The 19,006-nt window shown below is 53.5% G+C and overlaps 3 protein-coding genes across 7 annotated transcripts in view; 1 reads left to right on the top strand and 2 right to left on the bottom strand.

Annotated features, from left to right (window-relative positions):
• PNPLA7 (patatin like phospholipase domain containing 7) overlaps positions 1–705 on the bottom strand; it is a 66,895-nt gene extending 66,190 nt beyond the window's left edge. For 2 of the 5 annotated variants that reach the window (XM_041724137.1, XM_041724136.1), the window contains exon 1: positions 601–705. The gene's annotated coding sequence lies outside the window, so the exon portion shown is untranslated. Of the gene's footprint in view, positions 1–424; positions 568–600 lie in introns of those variants that run through there. The other 3 variants (XM_041724142.1, XM_041724141.1, XM_041724140.1) reach the window with 3 other exon arrangements.
• Positions 706–788: 83 nt separating this feature from the next.
• MRPL41 (mitochondrial ribosomal protein L41) lies at positions 789–1,647 on the top strand. Its single transcript, XM_041724158.1, has one exon. It carries the CDS (start codon positions 882–884, stop codon positions 1,287–1,289), a length of 408 nt encoding a protein of 135 aa, XP_041580092.1. The 5' UTR covers positions 789–881; the 3' UTR covers positions 1,290–1,647.
• Positions 1,648–2,411: 764 nt separating this feature from the next.
• On the bottom strand, positions 2,412–12,355 carry DPH7 (diphthamide biosynthesis 7). The gene is made up of 6 exons (XM_041724159.1): positions 12,291–12,355; positions 10,165–10,337; positions 7,660–7,729; positions 7,489–7,554; positions 7,059–7,231; positions 2,412–3,059 (listed from the first exon to the last, which is right to left on the bottom strand). The coding sequence occupies exons 1-6, from the start codon at positions 12,353–12,355 to the stop codon at positions 2,623–2,625; spliced, it is 984 nt and encodes a 327-aa protein (XP_041580093.1). The 3' UTR covers positions 2,412–2,622.
• Between the last annotated feature and the right edge of the window lie 6,651 nt (positions 12,356–19,006).

Below are 19,006 nucleotides of genomic sequence, written 5' to 3' on the forward strand. Positions count from 1 at the left end.
GGGGGGGGGGGCCGGGGGCGGGAGCTGTGCTGAAGCCTCGACAGCCTCCAGCCTGCGGCAGGGGTTCCTCCCCAGTGTGGCGGGGCCCTCGGGGTGGGCGTGCCGGGTCCCGAGGGGGACGACCTGGGGAGGGGTCCACGGGGAAGAGCCAGCTAGGTCTCCCAGGACCTTTAGGGAAGTAGCGGCGAGAGGGCCCGCCCAAGGCCAAGGGCGCCCAAGGCCCAGGGCGTCCCAGGGAAGGTCTCGTGCCCCGTGCCGCCTCACGGAGCCTCCCTAAGCCCTGCGGGACAGAGGGGCCGCGAGCCCGGGCAGCGGCGGGCGGGTAGGCATCGGGGCCATGCCGGTGGAGGGGGCCACTGCAGGGGGTCCTCGGGGCTGGGGGACACGGGGGCTGGTGTCTGGGCGGGGGGCGTGGTTAACGTACGGGCGGCCGAGAGGACACGGATCCGCCTCCCACCTGCACCTCCCTCCACGCAGCGCCGGCCGTGAAGCCTGTGGGGCAGGGCGCGTCCTGCACGGCTTGGGGGTGCCGCGGGCTACCCTTCCTCACAGGGCCAGGCCCCGGGCGTGGCCATCGGGGGGCGCTCTGCGGCGACTCACCGGGACCGCGCGCTCCCGACGCCCGCGCTCCCGTCACTGCCTCCACCGCCCGGCCGGCGCCGCGCCTCCCGGTGCATTGGCTGGGGCCCGGAGGTCCCGCCCCCTCACAGGGCCGAGGCTGTGCATTGGACGCAGCCAGCCAATCGGAGCTGCTCTTGCTGCTGCGCGGAAGCCGCGCGGGCCGCCGGAAGCCGCCAAGGGCGCCGGAAGCGCAAAGCGGGGCGGCTGGCGGCCGCGCACGTGAGCGGCTCGGGACAGCGGTTCCCTGGGCGCGGCTCAGCATGGGCCTCCTGAGCGAGGCGGCTCGCTGCCTGGTGCGGGGCGCCGACCGCATGAGCCGGTGGACCAGCAAGCGGGGCCCGCGCACCTTCTACAAGGGCCGCGGCGCCAAGGGCACCGGCGTCCATGGCCGCGACGGGAAGTTCGTGCAGGTCAAGGAGATGGTCCCGGAGCTGGTGGTGCCCGAGCTGACCGGCTTCCGGCTCAAGCCGTACGTGAACTACCGCGTCCCGGCGGGCACAGACCAGCCCCTGACGGCCAAGCAGCTGTTCCGGGAGGCGGTGGCACCTGCCATCGAGAAGGACTTCAGGGACGGCGCCTTCGACCCACAGCAGCTGGAAAAGTACGGCTTCGAGCCCACCCAGGAAGGCAAGCTCTTCCAGCTGTACCCCAAGAACTTCCCGCGCTAGGGGTCCCCGGGGCTGACCCCGGCGGGATGGAAGCGTGCAGCAGGGCTGGCCCGGGGACCTGGAAGCCGTCGTTCCCCGCCCACAGCGTCTGCGGCACAGGGAAGGCGGTTCACACCCCACCGTCCATCACCCAGAGTCAAAGAAGCGAGCATATTCATGGGGTCAAAAGCAACGGCTCTGGCGGGCGCACCTCCAGTAATCTAGCCTCTTTCCCCTTGGGCTTCACCCATTCAGTGCAGAGTCCCTCGGGCCTCTTGTGTTCTGCCCAACATTTCATTGATCCTTGTGTTAAATACCTTCAACCCTACAGACGGGTCCAAATTCTTCTACTGAAATAAATGCATTAGCTAGGAATCCATATTTTAGCAGAGTAATTTCTTACATGTTGTGACATATTTTCATTAGAAATAAAGCAAAAAAAAAAAAAAAGTGTTTTCTGGGGCACCAGGTAGCTCCCTGGGTGAAACATCTGCCTTCAGCTCAGGCCATGATTCTGCCTCCAGATTTCCTGCTAGGAGCCTGCTTCTCCCACTGTACCTCCACCCCTGCCCCCTTGTGCTTGCATCCCTGTGCTCTTTCTCAAAATCTTTTTAAAAAAGTGTTTCCTGACTCAGAACGCCTGTTTATATTTGTATATACTCATTTGACAAATTCCACGCTGGCCTACACTCCTACTGTGTTTTCCAGAAACACAGAATTAAGTTTGGCAGTCCGAGGAGTCACAAACTCAAGTTGTGTTGGAACTACTCTGTGTCTAGGCTTCGGAAGCCCCTAAGGATACTAAAGCCACAAGGGGTAAGTGGGATAAATCTACCACACTGATCCAATGTATTCCAAGTCTATGACACGCTAAGGCAGCTCAATGGCGCACACGTTTCCCTTTGCTTATTCTCACAGGAGGCTAATACAAGTACTTACTGTGCTGTGATGAGGTGATCTTTTTAAATGTTCATATAAAACTGTTAGGTAGCTTTATGAAAAGCAGACTTTCATTTAGTTAATATAGTTGCTTAAAAAAAGTATGAAGAACTGAATGTCCAACTCCCACAAGACACAAGTTTGAGTTGGGAACCAAGACCCTTCCCTCCCACAACAGCTAGCAATTCTTGCTCTTAGGCAGAGTCACCACTTGGATAAGGTTTATTTCAGAGAAGCCAAGAGCTTCTTTGACCGTTGACACCGTAGAGCCCTTGAGGTGCACCAAACCCTCTAGTCACCTGTGGAATACAGGAAAACTCAATGAGATGGTCTGAGGGCACTTTACCAAAGTCGCACTTGGGTTTATCTGTGGAAATGGTCTTTATGACTTCAATCAACCAACTTCTTCCCTAGCTCAGCTGTTCTCCCACTTCCAGAGGTGAAGAACATGATCATAAAAGGAACAAGTAGCAAGGAGGTCAGCATCTGAGTTCACTGCTTCCAGATAGAGGTCACGGTCACAGAACTTGGCCCCTGCAGTATGTAGCCGGGTGCCACTCTTTACCATATCCTCTGTGAGTGGCTGGAGAAGAGTTCTCAGTTTGGAGTGATCCTCTTCACCATCCTCTGCTAAATGATGAAGAGAGGGTGCTGGTGACTGGTATACAGCCTTCATGCTACAGAGATGTGCTGCCCTGGCTCCTGAGTTGTTGCAGGGAGAGGACCCTAAGTGGTATGACTGGTGGGTTTGGGACAGGTTGCCAAAGTAGAGCCAGGACCAGTCAGCTCCATACACCAATGAGTTGGACAACGTGTGGGACACAGAGACTGTGCAGGCTTCCTGCTTCTCGTCTGGAGTGAGAGAACACAGGAGATTCAATGTTACCCAGGGTTGATCTTATCACTCCCAAACAAGAGGCCCTGCCTATTCTCAAAGGGAGACTGCTAAAAGCAGCCACTCATTTGTCAGCAACCAGTGTTGCGTGTATCACACAAAGGAATCCTCGAGAAGTAGACAGATAAGAAGAAAACACACCTTCATCTTATAGTGAGTGCATGTGCATGCCTCAGATGAATCAGTCTGGCTACAGAAGCACATGGGCCAGGGTACCTTTCCAAGTTGGAGAGTACTTGGCAAAAGTCTCTGAGTTAAGACTTCAAAGCCAAGGACAAAGGAGTTAGCCAGCTGGGAGAGACAGGGATGCATGAGAAACAGAGAACAACCATATGTAAAGTAGAGAACAGGACACCACTGGGCAGCCACAAACATGACCAGGGCTGAAATGCCATCAGGGAGTTGTGACATGTCTGGAGGGTCAAAATCCTGCAGAGTTCTGCATGCTCCATAAAGTCTGGGTTTGAGCTTGGAAAGGAGTCACCAAAGAGTTTAAGCAGTTTTCCTTATGGTGAGTTGCTATGGCAACTTTGAGGCTGGAGGGCAGGACTGGAAGGAAGTCCAGCTGTGGAAGGTTTGAAAGCAACATTTGACCAGAAAAAGAAATGACAAGGTGTTTCCACACCTGAAGTACTAGAGGCCAGGGCAAGGCCAAGGATGGCAAGAGCAGCCACAGAAAACTAGGGGCCGGTGAGCTGGGGATGTGAACTTAGGAAACTGTCACCAGCTGGAAGGCCTGGTGGCCAAAAATCGAGGAAGTACTCAAAAATCAGTGGGGACACGTGAAAAGGACACAGGAGACGGCTTCAGGGGGCTTCGTGGGAAAACTCTAGGACAAAGTAAACATAATGAGTAAATGACAGTAACACATTATGGCCCACTGAGTAACAAAAATTCATGCATCTAGACAGGCAGTTAATAAATACAGATATATGGAAGAAATGAAAGCTCTTCCTTATAAAAGAGTGCTAATTTTAAAATGTAGACAATATGATAATAGGGGCTCCTGGATGGTTAAGAACCCAACTCTTGGTTTTGGCTTAGGTCGTGATCTCAAGGCTGTGGGACTAAGCCCCTGCTGGGCTCCACACTCAGCACAGAGTCTGCTGAAGACTCTCCCTCTCCCTCTGCCCCTCCTCCCTGCACGCACCCATGCACACTCTCTCTCAAATAAACAAATCTTAAAAAAATAATAGAAAACCACCAGTTTGCAATTATGGTAATTTGATTCAGGCAAGAATCATCAATGGGTTGAGTGAAGTCTGATGAAAACAAAGGCTCAACCACTCTAACCACAGACTAATTATTATTAATTACACAGGAAAAAAATATTTTTATAGTGAAGAAACCCAGAGGAGGGATCCCTGGGTGGCGCAGCGGTTTGGCGCCTGCCTTTGGCCCAGGGCGCGATCCTGGAGACCCGGGATCGAATCCCACGTCGGGCTCCCGGTGCATGTAGCCTGCTTCTCCCTCTGCCTGTGTCTCTGCCTCTCTCTCTATCTCTCTGTGACTATCATAAATAAATAAAAATTTAAAAAAAAAAAGTTTAAAAAAAAAAAAAAAAGAAACCCAGAGGAGACCTTAACCAGGTGACCAAATTAACCTTATCAGCAGGAAAGAGACAAAGTGTCATCATGGGCCTCTTGATGAAGCACACTAAGGAAGGCAGAATGTCAAAATGCTGACAACAATCCACAACCAGTGCAGGAGACACACTTCATACTCCAAGCTATGAGCAGACTGAAAGCCAAAGACAGTGAAGATGCACCACCATGCAGACAGCAACCCTAAGAGGGAATAGACTCTTTAACACACACGGTTACTAAAAGAGGAGGGATCCTCACAACATACAAAATTGCAATCATAAACATACACCTAACAACAAAGCCCCAAAACACATGAGCACAAATGAATAGGAATGAGGGAGGAAATGTGTAATTCAACCATGACAGTTTAAGACTTCACTATCCCACTTCCAATAATGAACAACCAGTGTGGGCGCCTGGGCGGCTTAGTCAGTGGAGTGTCAACTCTTGGTTTCAGCTCAGATCATGATCTTGAGGGGTAAGATGGAGCCCCATGCCCGGCACCCTGCTCAAAAGGAGTCTGCTTGAAATTCCCTCTCCCTCTCCTCTGCCCCTCCCCTCACTATGTGCATGCGTGCCCACACACTGTCTCTCTCCCTCTCCTCTGCCCCTCCCCCACTATGTGCATGCGTGCCCACACACTGTCTCCCTCGCTCTCAAATAAGTAAAAAAAAAAAACAATGTTTAAATAAATAATAAAAATAATGAGCCACCAGGGGCACCTGGCTGGCTCAGGTAGCAGGTGACTCTTGACCTCAGGGTTGTGGGTTTCAGCCCCATGTTGGTGTAGAGATTACTTAAAAAAAATTTTTAAATAAAAAAATAATGAACAATCAGCCAGAAAATCAACAGAACACTTGAACAGAATCTGCAGAGCACTCCACCCACGGCCACAGAGCACACTCTTCTGAAGAGCACATAGACTGCTCTCTGAGACCCAACCACAAACACAAAACAATTCTCAATAAACTTAAAAGAATCCACAAAGGAATAAAAATAGAAATCAGTAACAGAAATTTAGGAGGACGCCTAGGTGGCTCAGTGATTGAGCGTCTGCCTTCTGCTCAGAGCATGATCCTGGGGTCCCGGCATCAAGTCCCACATCGGGCTCCCCTCAGGGAGCCTGCTTCTCCCTCTGCCTGTGTCTCTGCCTCTCTCTCTGCGTCTCTCATCAATCAATCAATCAATCAATCTAAAAAATAAATAAATAAATTTAGGACAGTCACAAAAATGTAGAATTAAACAACAAACTCATAAATAACTAATGAGTCAAAGAAAAAAATCACAAGGGAAATTAGAAAGTGCTTTGAGATGAATGAAAACCTACCATCTCCCAAAATTGGTGGGATCCAGGGAAAGTAGTGCTCAGAGGGAAACTGATCACTGTAAATACCCACATTAAAAAAGAAGCCCTCACATGGTTTTCAATGAGAACAGCATGTTGGTGTAACTAGCAGAACGGATGCGGGACAGACGGGGGACGGAAGGCAGAACAGGAAGCCCTGGAGCTTAGCCCAGCTCCACAGAGACAGGCCTTCAGAACAGTGCTGGTGAGGTGCTGGTGAGCTGGTGTCTCTAAACACTTCCTTGTGTGGACAAGGAGGGAGGGGGGCACTGGGGGCTTGAGAAAAGAGAAAAAAACGTGAAAACATTCTTTTTTTTTTTTTTTTTAAAGACTTTACCTGTTTATATTTATTTGACAGAGGAAAAGTGTTAAGCAAGGGGAGCAGCAGAGGCAGAGGGAGAAGCTGACTCCCCGTTGAGCAGGCAACCTGATGTGGGACTTGATCCCAGGACCCCAGGATCATGACCTGAGCTGAAGGCAGACACTTCACCGACTCAGCCCCGCAGGTGCCCTGAGAAAGTTCTGACAATAAAGAATTGCTGGCTAGAGAAAGGCCATGGTTTCCCTGGCAATGCCATGAACCCACCGTAGCACTTAAAGTGCAACCCCCAGGGCTGCTCTTGCCCCCCAGCCCCTCGTGTAGCTCAGGCATGGCAGAGTCTGACCACAGCCAGGCACTGCCCAAAGAATGTGAGCAGAGGGCTGTGGCATGCTGGGAACATGGGACCATGAGGGCCACATTGTGCATAGACAGGAGGGGCAGCCGTGGGAGTGACAGGTGGTGATGCTTCTGGAGCAGAGTCCTAACAGGGCAGAAAACAGCTGGGCCCATTATGTAAGAACAGTGGCTAAGGAGCAGAGTGCTGGAGACTGAGGCTAGGAGCTGGCCCAGACACCCACCTTGCTGAGACTGAGGGTGTGAACCTAGGAAGGTGTGGTGCCTGGGGGAAGGGCCTGGTAGAACAATGGGGCAGGAAGCCAGGCACCCCCCACCCCAGGCCTGGCTGCGTGGGGCCCCTACCCACCTATTGCCTTTTGGCAGTTGAAGATCCTAAAGCCACTGTGCATACAGGCTGCCAGGAGCAGGTGGTGGTGGAAGGGGTGCCACTTGAGCCTCCACACTCCGCCCTGTGTGGGCATGTCTGCAAATGGCTGCTTCATGTTCCGAGTGTCCCACAGTAGAATGTGCTCATCATAGCTGAAACCCATCAAGCACAGTGATCACGCAGGAAAGCCCACACCCACTTATTCCCCAAGGCCCTGGGTGGCAGGGGACATCTCCCAGGGAAGCCCACGCCACTCATTCCTCTAGGACAAAGTCTCCTTTCCCCAAGCCCAGGTACCTACACTCTGGTATGAGAGTCGTCCAATTAAACAACATGGCAATGGTCAACATGAGGAAAGGAAGTGACAGGTAGAAGATGGACGCCTGTGAACCAACCCTAAGGGACTCACCTTCCCGTAGCCAAGATGTTCTCACGATGGGGACTGCTCTGGATGCTGCACACACCCATGGAGTGTCTACAGGCAAAAGTGCAAGGGCTGAGCAAGCACCCCCACAGGGGCACATCTCCAGTGCAAAGTCCACAGGGAAGGGACAGGAGGTTTGGTCCCTAGATAATTTACCTGTCGCTAGTGAACACAGATGTGCCAGGTGTCCTGGTGTCCCAGCCCTTCAGGAGGCCATCGTCTCCACCTGTGTGGAGACAGAAATGCCCACTGACAAAGGAAGCAGCCACTTCTCAAGGGAGAGCATTTACACCTGTGATGACTTCCCGGAGGTTCTAGGCTGCCCCACGAAGAGCCCTGTGCTGGAACTGTCTTCAGACTAGAAGAGGGTGCCTGCAGAGGAGACAGGAAAGGCTGGGGGGCTCAGGCTACAGGAATAAAAGAGAAGGCCAAGAGGTTAGGGGAAGAATTTCCAGGTTACAACATGGCTCAACTGCCCTCTCTTTAGGCTCCAGCAATCATTGTTCCTGGCTTTCGCAAACCAAAGTTGCCGTATCAAAGAACTCCGAACAGGAACTACATGCAGGACACAGTGAACATGAGCACTTCTTATGTTTCTAGAACCTTCTGCATACCCCCATGTGTTTTAAAGGGAAGTACCCTTTGTAACCCTGCAGTAAAAACGACCCTTGTGCTTGTCTTAGGGAACTGAAAAAATGGGAAGAAAGGGGAAGCTGGCCCCCTAGTCCACAGGCAATCTTTGAAGAAAAGCAATCATAAGGTATAGGATGCTGGTGGGTATCCTGAAGGAAGGGAGCAAGGCTGAAAAACAGGGAGGATGAAAAGAAGCAAAAGAACAACAGGTAAGTGTGACCTCTCCATCCATCCATCCATCCATCCATCCATCCATCCATCCATCCATCCACCTAGTCTTCCATATACCCACCTACCCATACCCCCTATCTACCTTTCATTCAACTACCTCCAACAGATACTTACCGAGCATACTACAAACAGGACAAGTCAACCAGCAGAGCCAGCACACTGGGTATGATGCCTGCAGGTGAGCCTTGGGATCAGCTGCCATCCCATGGCAGATGCACAGAGGAAGTTGGTCGTGGTCTTTTTTTCTTTTTAAAGATTTTATTTATTTATTCATGAGAAACAGAGAGAGAGAGGTAGAGTACACAGGCAGAGGGAGAAGCAGGCTCCATGCAGGAAGCCTGACATGGGACTTGATCCCAGGTCTCCAGGATCATGCCCTGGGCTGAAGGCGGTGCTAAACCGCTGAGCCACCCAGGCTGCCTGGTTGTGGTCTTTACACACCGGTCTCTCCTCTGTCTCACACCCACATTTGTGCACCAGGATGTCCTGATGATCCTGACCCACCTGCACACATACATCCCAAGTCCTACCACTTTTCCCTCCTGTGCACTGCTTCCAGAGTGATCTGAGGCCATCTTGCCACCACCTACATGCAGGCCTCCAGGCTCTGCCCTGACCTCCTCACAGTCTATTTCCACAAGTCAGAAAATGTCATCCCTCTCTCTGCTCAATATCCTGATAGTGCTCCTGTTTCATTCCAAGCAAAACCCAAAGCACTTCCTGTGGTCTGCAAGGCCCTGAGACCTTTTTTTTTTTAAAGATGATTTATTTATTTATTTATTCATGGAGACACAGAGAGAGGGGCACAGACACAGGCAGAGGGAGAAGCAGGCTCCATGCAGGGAGCCCAACATGGGACTCGATCCCAGGTCTCCAGGATCATGCCCCAGGCTGACCATGAGGGCCACATTGTGCACAGACAGGAGGGGCAGCGTGGGAGTGACAGGTGGTGATGCTTCTGGAGCAGAGTCCTAACAGGGCGGAAAATAGCTGGGCCCGTTATGTAAGATTTAGATTTATTTATTTTTGAGAGAGAGAGAGAGAGAGAGAGAAAGAGAGAGAGAGAGAGAGAGAGAGAGGCAGAGACACCGGAGGAGGGAGAAGCAGGCTCCATGCCGGGAGCCCAATGTGGGACTTGATCCCGGGACTCCAGGATCGTGCCTTGTGCCAAAGGCAGGCGCTAAACCACTGAGCCACCCAGGGATCCCCCGTCTCTTGGGCTTTTCTTCAGGAAGGTAAACTATCCAAAAAGGGAGATTGGGGGATGCCTGGGTGGCTCAGCGGTTTAGCGCCTGCCTTCAGGCCAGGGCGTGATTCTGGAGACCCAGGATCGAGTCCCACATCAGGCTCCCTGCATGGAGCCTGCTTCTCCCTCTGCCTATGTCTCTCTCTCTCTGTCTCTCATGAATGAATCAATCAATCTTTAAAAAAAAAAAAAAAAAACAAAAGAGAGGAGACAAACTAGAAATCCAACATGACAAAGTCAACACTGGGCCTAGAAATAGCAGTGAAAAATGTGGGAACTCTGGATTTCTCACAGCTGGAGCAAGGGATCAGATACCAAGAGTGGCAGGAGGCAGGGCTCCTGCTACTCCAACACAGGGGCTGGGGTATCCAAGACCCCAAGCCTGCAGCCAAGTGCACTTCACTTTCTAAGGGACAGCTAAGTAATGAATAGCAACTACAGTTGTTTCCACAAAGGGTCTTCACAAAGGATGCCAACACGTCCGGAGTCACGGCCTCACCATGTGCCACGCTTGCCCGCTCCCTCCCTCCCCCATGGGGAGAAATACCTACCTGAATAAACTATTTCTGTCTGCCAGTAATTGAAAGCAGCAATCCAGGCCTCGAAGTGATGGGCATGCCACGAGGCCACATCCTGCAGCCTGGGCCCCGCCTCATTCACCTCTAGCAGGTGGAGTTGCCCCTTGGAGTCACTGCTAATGATTTTCAAGGGCTGGTCACTGGCCCTAGACACAGGAAACCAATAGAGTAAGCCAGCTGAATGTATTCACTGACCCACTCATCACCCTCTTCTGGTTCCTGACTGGTGACACCCAAGACCTATCATGGGAGAAGTTCTCCACGGACCTGGTATGTGGACGTGCCTGTGAAGGAGTTTCGGCATTTGGCAGAAACCAAAAACTACCACTTAGCTTGTCAAAATAAACCAGTGTCAGCTCTCCTGATGAAAACATCATCCCTTTTATCTGAAAGGTTGGAACGTTTTCTTTCTAGATTAGGACTGGTAGTGATATTCCCAGTTCTGGGAAGCCGCCATCAAGGCTGGTACAAGGTTTCAACCCTCTCTTGCATCCTCAGGGGAGAGACTTGGGGTTGCTCACCAACACCAACCCTTACCATTCAGTTTTCCTGGTGGACCAATCCAGAGACAAGGCCAGGCACTGCCTCTCCAGGGCAAAGCAGGAAACCAGCTCCAGTGTGTAAGCGGTCTAGTAGGAAGAGAGTTCTAGTGGGGGGAGGCTTCCAGTGGGGAGAGGGTTCCAGTGTGGGCAGGGAGAGGTCCAGGTAGGGGAGAGTTCCAGTATGGGGGAGAGGTCCAGATGGGGGAGGGTTCCAGTGGGTGGGGAGAGGTCCAGGTTGGGGGGGATGGTACCAGTGGGGGGAAGGTCCCAGGGTGGAGGGTTCCAGTGCGGGGGAAGAGGTCCAGGTGAGGGGTTCCAGTGGGGGGAGGGTCCCAGGGGGGAGGGTTCCAGTGGGGGGAGAAAGGGGCACTAAGTACTGAAGGGAAACAGCCCAGAAACCTGGAAAGACGACAACTCCTCAGGGGCCATCACTCCCTCATCTACTGCTAGATGAACAAGTGTGTTAGCCCTTCATTTACCGCAGAACGGGAGGCACTGGGGGCCTGCCCCTGCTCTCCAGGAGCTCACACACTCACAGGAGGACTTTCCCACACATGTGGCTTCAGGGGAAACTGGTCTCTCTGCTTTTCAGACCCCCTCGCTGTCCATGCACTCCCAGCACAGTCCTGCCACCTACATAGGCTCCAGGAAGCACTACGGGCACACACTCCCCACCCCTCCGGACCTCAAGGGATGTTGGGACACACTGTCTTCAGGGACAGCTACAACAGGATCTTTCCTTTAGTTTCCTTTTCAGAAGCCACAACTAGCCATTAAACATTTCTCTTTTCTAAGATTAGGTAAGTTTTTTTATTATCCTGGCAACCTGAACAGGGCTTAACTCTCTCAAAAGGCTCCCAGCAGGCTGCTTCCTCAGAGTCCACTCTGGGGGTTCTCTGCTCCTGCCAGAATCTGGTTCAGGGGCCCATAGTCTTTCCCAAAGTATTTCCTCCCTTATTCCTGAGACCGGGCAGCAAGGCCCTTTATGCACAGCCCTCAGCTGCTGTAACTCCAACAGCAAGCAGACCTGCTCCAGCCTCACTTGCACACCTATGCTAGGGTGTGTTCCTCCCACTGAGTCAGGGCTTGGTCTTGTGGGCTGTTTACTCACTTCCCTGTTCTCTTGATCCTCCAACAATCAGATGTAGTCATTTTGCAAATGTATGGTACTGATCAATACCAAATGCTCTGAGAAAGCCATATGGGAAACATATGCCTTCCTAATTATGGGTGACAAATACCACTTTCACATAGGAAATTCATTGCTATTCTGGGCCCCAGCATCATCAACCTAAGAATGCTGGTCCACGGACAGGTGAATGAATACCCTGCCACTAGCCCTTCCCCTGTTGACACAAAAGGTGACCTCTTCTCAGAGTTAGATGCAAACCCAATAACGTAAAATAGACTGCATGCTAGGCTAGAATGTGTTCTGATAAAGTTTGCCATTGAACAGAACCATGCTACAAAAAGGTTTGCAGCAGCAAAACCTCATGCCCAAATCCTCTCCATTCAGATGCCTTCCACCTCCCACAACTCCTGGCTTTACTTACTGACCTCAGATCCCACCAAGCGGAGCAGTTCAATGGACCCACCAGCATTTGCCACACCCAAGAGGGCATGGCCGGCCACCGGGATGTGGCACCTGAGGAGAGAATTCATACGCCAGTCAGAACACAGGATATGCCCGGAAAACAGGAGAGCATTATGAACCTCAGTAACTTATTATTTAAATTTCAGCTCTAAGGGCATCCCTGGGTGGCTCAGCAGTTTAGCCCCTGCCTTCGGCCCAGGGTGTGATCCTGGAGTCCCAGGATCCAGTCCTGCATCAGGTTCCCTGCATGGAGCCTGCTTCTCCCTCTGCCTGTGTCTCTGCCTCTCTCTCTCTCTCTCTCTCTCTTTGTGTCTCATGAATAAATAAGTAAAATCTTAAAAAAATTTTTTTTCAAACCCAAACCAGGTTGTAGCCTACAATTCTGTCCCAAGATTCCCCAGCTTATGAATCAGAAAACCAGCATCAAATCTCAGACTGATACCAACCCTAGGCCTTGGAAACTGGCAAACAAAAGGAGTTCAAGTCTACCGTACCCTCCGAGTGCCAACAGGTGGGCAGGACAATAAAGAAATGAAAAAGTTCAGACATTTCTCCATCCTATCGAATGCTGACAGGCATCAGCCTCCCCTGATTAAATGAACATACACTCGTGACAAATTCCAGAGAAGAGGAATTGTTATCAATGTTATACCATTTCAGGTCCAGGATTGCAGAAGTGTCCCTCCTTTGGATCTCAAGCAGGGGGGAAGCAGCACTGTCCTCATTAAAACTATACAAGTAGAGACGACCTAAGCGGATCTGAGGCTCATCAAGGTCAGGTGCGCTCTAAAAAGATACAGATGTATTCTGATTATCCTAAAAGATACTGAGGAACCCAAAGGATGGGGAAAGGAATCAAGGGAAAGAAAAGCTGTGCCAAGACTGTAGAACTCTGGGGGCACCTGGATGGCTCAGATCATGATCCCAGAGTCCTGGGATGGAGCCCCGCATGGGGCTCCCTGCTCGGTGGGGAGTCTGCTTCTCCTTCTCCCTCTGCACCTCCCCCTGCTCATTTTCTGTCTCCCTGCAATAAAATCTTAAGAAAAAAAAAGACTGCAACTCTGCCTGGAAGCCGCACCCCTGATCTCTAAGTTGGAGAAATGTCTCTTGTCTCATATACAATTAATGTGTAAGAAGGTAAACTCTGCTGGACTCAGCATAAAATGCCTTTTTATTTTTATTTTTTTAAAGACTTTATTTATTCATGAGAGACACAGAGAGGCACAGACAAGGCAGAGGCAGAGGGAGAAGCAGGCTCCACGCAGGGGGCCTGACGTGGGACTCGATCCCGGGTCTCCAGGATCACACCCTGGGTTGAAGGCGGCACCAAACCACTGAGCCACCCGGGCTGCCCATAAAATGCCTTTTGTAAAAAAAAAAAGTTTTATTTAACTAATCTCTACACCCAATGTGGGGCTTGAATTTACGACCTTGAGATCAGGCATCGCATGCTCTACCCACTGAGCCAGCCAGGTCCCCCTAGAATGCTCCTTCTAAGAGGGCTAACAGGACTCATCTGCCCTGGAAAGGTCCTGGCTTAGGACCTGTTGCTGGAGTGCCAGTTATTCTTAAAAGTGTCCTGGTCTGGATCTGAACAGACGCCTTCAAGAGATTAGGTATGGCTCCTTCAAATTCCCATTTCCTCTTTGCTCTAGGCTTCATCCATAAACTTAGAGCCACACCTGCACACAGGGGGCTTTCAAGATGCCCACTTTGCGTGCCTGGCTGGCTCAGTTGGTGGAGAATACAACTCTTGATTTCAGGGCTGTGAGTTCCAGCCCCACCTTAGGTGTAGAGCTTACTTACATTAAAAAAAAAGAAAGAAAGAAAGAAAAAAGTGCCCATTCTAACGCCCCCTCTGGCCACAAGGCCAATGTCACATCTGCATCTCCTGTGTGACTCTACAGACTTTTCTCTTCCAGCCTTCCCCACCGCAGGCCAGACATTTGTGGTCGGCTCTGCCTCCCGGGACCTCTCCTACACAAGAAGCAACGTGGGGAGCGCAGACCTAGACAGCGGCCTGAGGCCAGGAGGGCACCGCGCACCTTGCTCTCAGGGTCGGCGGCCTGGTCCCCCGGCTTCTGCAGCTGGTAGGTGCCGCAGGCCAGCAAGTGCCTGCAGCCTTCCAGCGGGCACCACTCCACCGAGTCCGCGGTGTACTCCGTGTCCACCGCCTGCAGCAGCCGGACGCGACTTCCCGTCACCCAGGTGTCAGACGCAGACGCAGCGGAGACAGGGCGGCGAAGGCGGGGTGGAGAGGCCAGGTTGAAAGCGGGGGTCGGGGTGGGGGCTGAGGTCGGCGGTGAGAGTAGGGTCGGTGTGGGAGTTGGGGTCCGCGGTGAGAGCGGGGGTCGCGGCCGGGTGGGGGCTGGGGTCGGTGGTGAGAGCGAGGGGGGGTGTTCGCGGTCGGAGTGGGGGCTGGGGTCGGCGGTGAGAGCGGGGGTCGCGGCCGGGGTGGGGGCTGGGGTCGGCGGTGAGAGCGGGGGCGTCGCGGTCGGAGTGGGGGCTGGGGTCGGCGGTGAGAGCGGGGGTCGCGGCCGGGGTGGGGGCTGGGGTCCGCGGTGAGAGCGGGGGGGGGGGTCGCGGTCGGAGTGGGGGCCGGGGTCGGCGGTGAGAGCGGGGGGTCGCGGCCGGGGTGGGGCTGGGGTCCGCGGTGAGAGCGGGGGGGGGGGGGTCGCGGTCGGAGTGGGGGCCGGGGTCGGCGGTGAGAGCGGGGGTCGCGGCCGGGGTGGGGGCTGGGGTCGGCGGTGAGAGCGGGGGGTGGCGGCCGGGGTGGGGGCTGGGGTCCGCGGTGAGAGCGGGGGGGGGGGGTCGCGGTCGGAGTGGGGGCCGGGGTCGGCGGTGAGAGCGGGGGTCGCGGCCGGGGTGGGGGCTGGGGTCGGCGGTGAGAGCGGGGGCGTCGCGGTCGGAGTGGGGGCTGGGGTCCGCGGTGAGAGCGGGGGTCGCGGCCGGGGTGGGGGCTGGGGTCCGCGGTGAGAGCGGGGGGGCGTCGCGGCCGGGGTGGGGGCTGGGGTCGGCGGTGAGAGCGGGGGGTGGCGGCCGGGGTGGGGGCTGGGGTCCGCGGTGAGAGCGGGGGGGGGGGTCGCGGTCGGAGTGGGGGCCGGGGTCGGCGGTGAGAGCGGGGGTCGCGGCCGGGGTGGGGGCTGGGGTCGGCGGTGAGAGCGGGGGCGTCGCGGTCGGAGTGGGGGCTGGGGTCCGCGGTGAGAGCGGGGGTCCGCGGTGAGAGCGGGGGGGCGTCGCGGCCGGGGTGGGGGCTGGGGTCGGCGGTGAGAGCGGGGGTGGGGGGGTCGCGGTCGAGGTGGGGGCTGAGGTCGGCGGTGAGAGCGGGGATTGCGTTCGGAGCGGCAAGAAGAGCGCTGAGCTCCAAGGGGCCCAATATTTTACTTCCGCCGTCGCCTCCCTCCTTTCCGGGACACCGGGGCGGGACTTCCGGCCGCCGTGGCCACGCATCGGGCTAGGCCCGGGCGCCCCCTATGGGTCCCGGCACCAGCGCGCACATCCGGCCCTCCAGGGAGACGCGAGTGTCTGGGGTGGGGGGACAGCCGAGTGTCCAAAGGAAATCGCACAAAAGCTGGGCTCTTAGGAGGAGAGAAACAGGGCATGTAAGTAAGGGTGAGCAAAGGACCCAGAGGTTCAGGGAGCCTGGTCGGAGGCTGGCCCCCAAGGGGCTGGGCCATGCTGCCCTGTCCCTCATGTCCATCCTAGAGGGCTGCCGGATGCTCCAGGGATGCAAAGGCCCGCCCGCTAGCACAGCAGAGAAAGGAGCCAGGGACAGCCGGGGGTGCCTGATTCTCGCCGGCTGGGGTGGTGGGCAGGAAGGTGGACCCTCTGCAGGGTCAGCATCTGGGCCCAAAGGGAAGGGAGGACACCTGGCACAGCCACAATCTGATTTGGGAGACTTCGAGTAGATGTTGCTGCCATTCAAGAAAATTAACATACTCTACAGAATAGGTTTGGGGAAGGCAAGTTTTGGACATGGTTAATTAAGGATGGATTAATTTGTCTCTCCAAAAAGATATGCTGGAGTCCTGTCCTACAGCACCACTGAATGTGACATTTGGAAACAGGGTCTTTACAGAGGTAATCCAGTTAAAATGAGGTCTGTAGGGTGAGCCCTAGTCCAATATATGACTGGGGTCTTTAGGAAGGGGTGATCTGTTCCCTATGCGGGACAGACCCACATAAGGAAGAGAATGTAAAAGCAGAGGATTGGTATTATGCATCCACAAGGCAAGGGACACCTGAAACTGCCAGAAACTAGGAGAGGCCTGGAACACACACACCTTTCCCTGTGTCTTCAGAGAAAGCAGAGTCCTGCCAACACCTTGATTTGGGACTTCTGACCTCCACAGTGGGATGACACATTGTTGTTTTAAGCCATCTATTTCATGACATTTTGTTATGATAGCCCCAGGTAACTGGACATGGTGACACTGAAATCTATGTAGATACCTGGGGACTCAGCTGTGGTTTAGCAGTAGGACTTTGGCTAGAAATACCGAGCAACAGAAAAGGGTCAGGAAGCAACAGGACTTTCTGAAATGGCTGGCTCAGTTGGTAGAGTATGCAACTCTTGATCTCAGGGTTATGAGTTTGAGACCCACAACTGGGTGTACGATTACATTAAAAAAAAAAAAAAAAACTTAAAAGAAAAAAGTCTAAGTCAAGGGATGCCTGGGTGGCTCAGCTGGTGAAGCTTCTGCCTTCGACTCAGGTCATGACCTCAGAGTCCTGGGATCAATCCTGATGTTGAGCTCCCTGCTCAGCAGGGAGTCGGCTTCCCCTTCTGCCACTCCTCCTCGTTCACGCTCGCTCTCTCTCAAATAAACGAATAAAATCTTTTAAAACAATCTTAAAAAAAAGTCAAGCAGCTCCACATAGCACACTCCAAACAAGCCCCTTATTTTCACCATCTGAATGTTAAACATACTCTCAGATGTATGGCTACAAAGATCAAGAGATTGGGACCATCAGAGGAGAAATAAACCAGGGGCTGGTATCAGAGAAGGGACAAAGGAAACAAATAGGGGAAACAGCCTATGGATCCTATAGTACCTTCCTGACAGTGTCCATACCAGGGGACATGGCAGTGATGTGAGCAAAGGGGAGAGCCACCACATGTGCAACTTTAGGACCCTTACAGCCACCTTCCAAGCTCCACCCAGAGCCTTTCACCAGCACAGACCTGGGGGTGGGGGGGTGTCTCTAACACACAGTACAGGGGCATAGCCCAATCAGGGAACAGCTACCAGCTGCAGCACCTGCTTGAAACAGCCACATTGGACAGCAGTCCCTAGGCCAAGGCCACTCCCGATGAATCATGTGACATGGAAGAAACCAACCATGTGTCAGGACCTGGTGTGGTGTTCTACAGGTCAGCTGAGACCTTTCAATGTAATTTTCTGATGAGTAAGTGACCACAGGACAACATGTGCTAGTCAGAGAATGCAGACAGACTGAAGTGCCCAGACACAAAGGACATGGGCAAGAACCATAGTCTATGGTCTGGTGCATCCTCATCCTGGAGCCTTTGTGTGAAAGTACACCCAAGGCCCTGTACCTGGAAGATGACCCAAACCCCGTGATAGCCTACACAGTCCCCCCCCCCCCCCCCCCCCCCACAGTCCTGACCAGCGCTGGCTTCTGGAAACAGGAGGGACACCAGCCCTGGGAACGTTCCAAGAGCTCAAGACAATTGTTATCTGTGAGACTGGTTCTCAGGATCACACATATTCCCTCCCCAAGAGGTTTCTGAGCCCCAATTACCACTCAACCTAAGGTCTGGAGAGACCTAGAGTGGAACTCACCTACAGAGCAAAGATATCCTTGACCTAGAAAATAGGCTGCATCTAACTCACACACTGGCAAAGGGTTGAGCAAGTGGGGTTCTCTCACCTTGAGAGACCCTCCCTTAAGAGAACTGAGCCCTCCTGCTCCCTGTATGTTGCCTGATTTCCTGAGTCCTGCTCTCTAAGACATACTGCCCAAAAGGACTCCCCAAGGACTGCAAAAGAACCTACCAGAAGCTCAACTCACAAACTGAAGCTGTCCCAAGTCAGGGAAAGCAAAGAGAACACACAAGGCAGAAGGAACACACTAGAAGATGGCGGAAAAGCTGCACGAGGTAAAGTGTAGCAGGAATCCTTGGGACCAACATGGGGCATGGGATGGCCAGACTTCATTCTCTGAGGAAATAAAGCCTCTAGCAGTCTGGCTGGCTGGCTCTGGAGACCAGTAAGCTTGCAGGTGCACAGCCTGGCTTGTTGCCCTAATGTGGTTCTGCAAGGTGCACAAGACATTGCCCAGCTTTCAGACATCTGGTGGCTCCCTGGAGGCAGACTCACTCACCCTGACTACTCTAATCCACAGGCAGGACCTCAGGAACCTGGCTGGGCAGAAGATCCACCAGTCAGCACATGAATAAAGGTGAGAATTTATCTGTGCCAGGCTGAGAACATTTCATCCCACTAACAGGGCCGCCTATTCCATTACCCCAGCAACTCCTACACAGGATAAGCACAGGTCTGGGTCTCAAGTACCCTGCCTCCCCCGTCTCTCTCTCTCAGCCCAGGAATAAAGGCAACCTCCACTCCCACCCCCAGACCACCTCAATTCACTTAAAAATAAACCTCAACAGCATCAAGGGCAAAAAGGACAGCACAGAACGGCTGAGGCACTC

The sequence above is a fragment of the Vulpes lagopus genome, chromosome 12 (assembly GCF_018345385.1).
Source record: "Vulpes lagopus strain Blue_001 chromosome 12, ASM1834538v1, whole genome shotgun sequence".
Taxonomy (NCBI): domain Eukaryota; kingdom Metazoa; phylum Chordata; class Mammalia; order Carnivora; family Canidae; genus Vulpes; species Vulpes lagopus.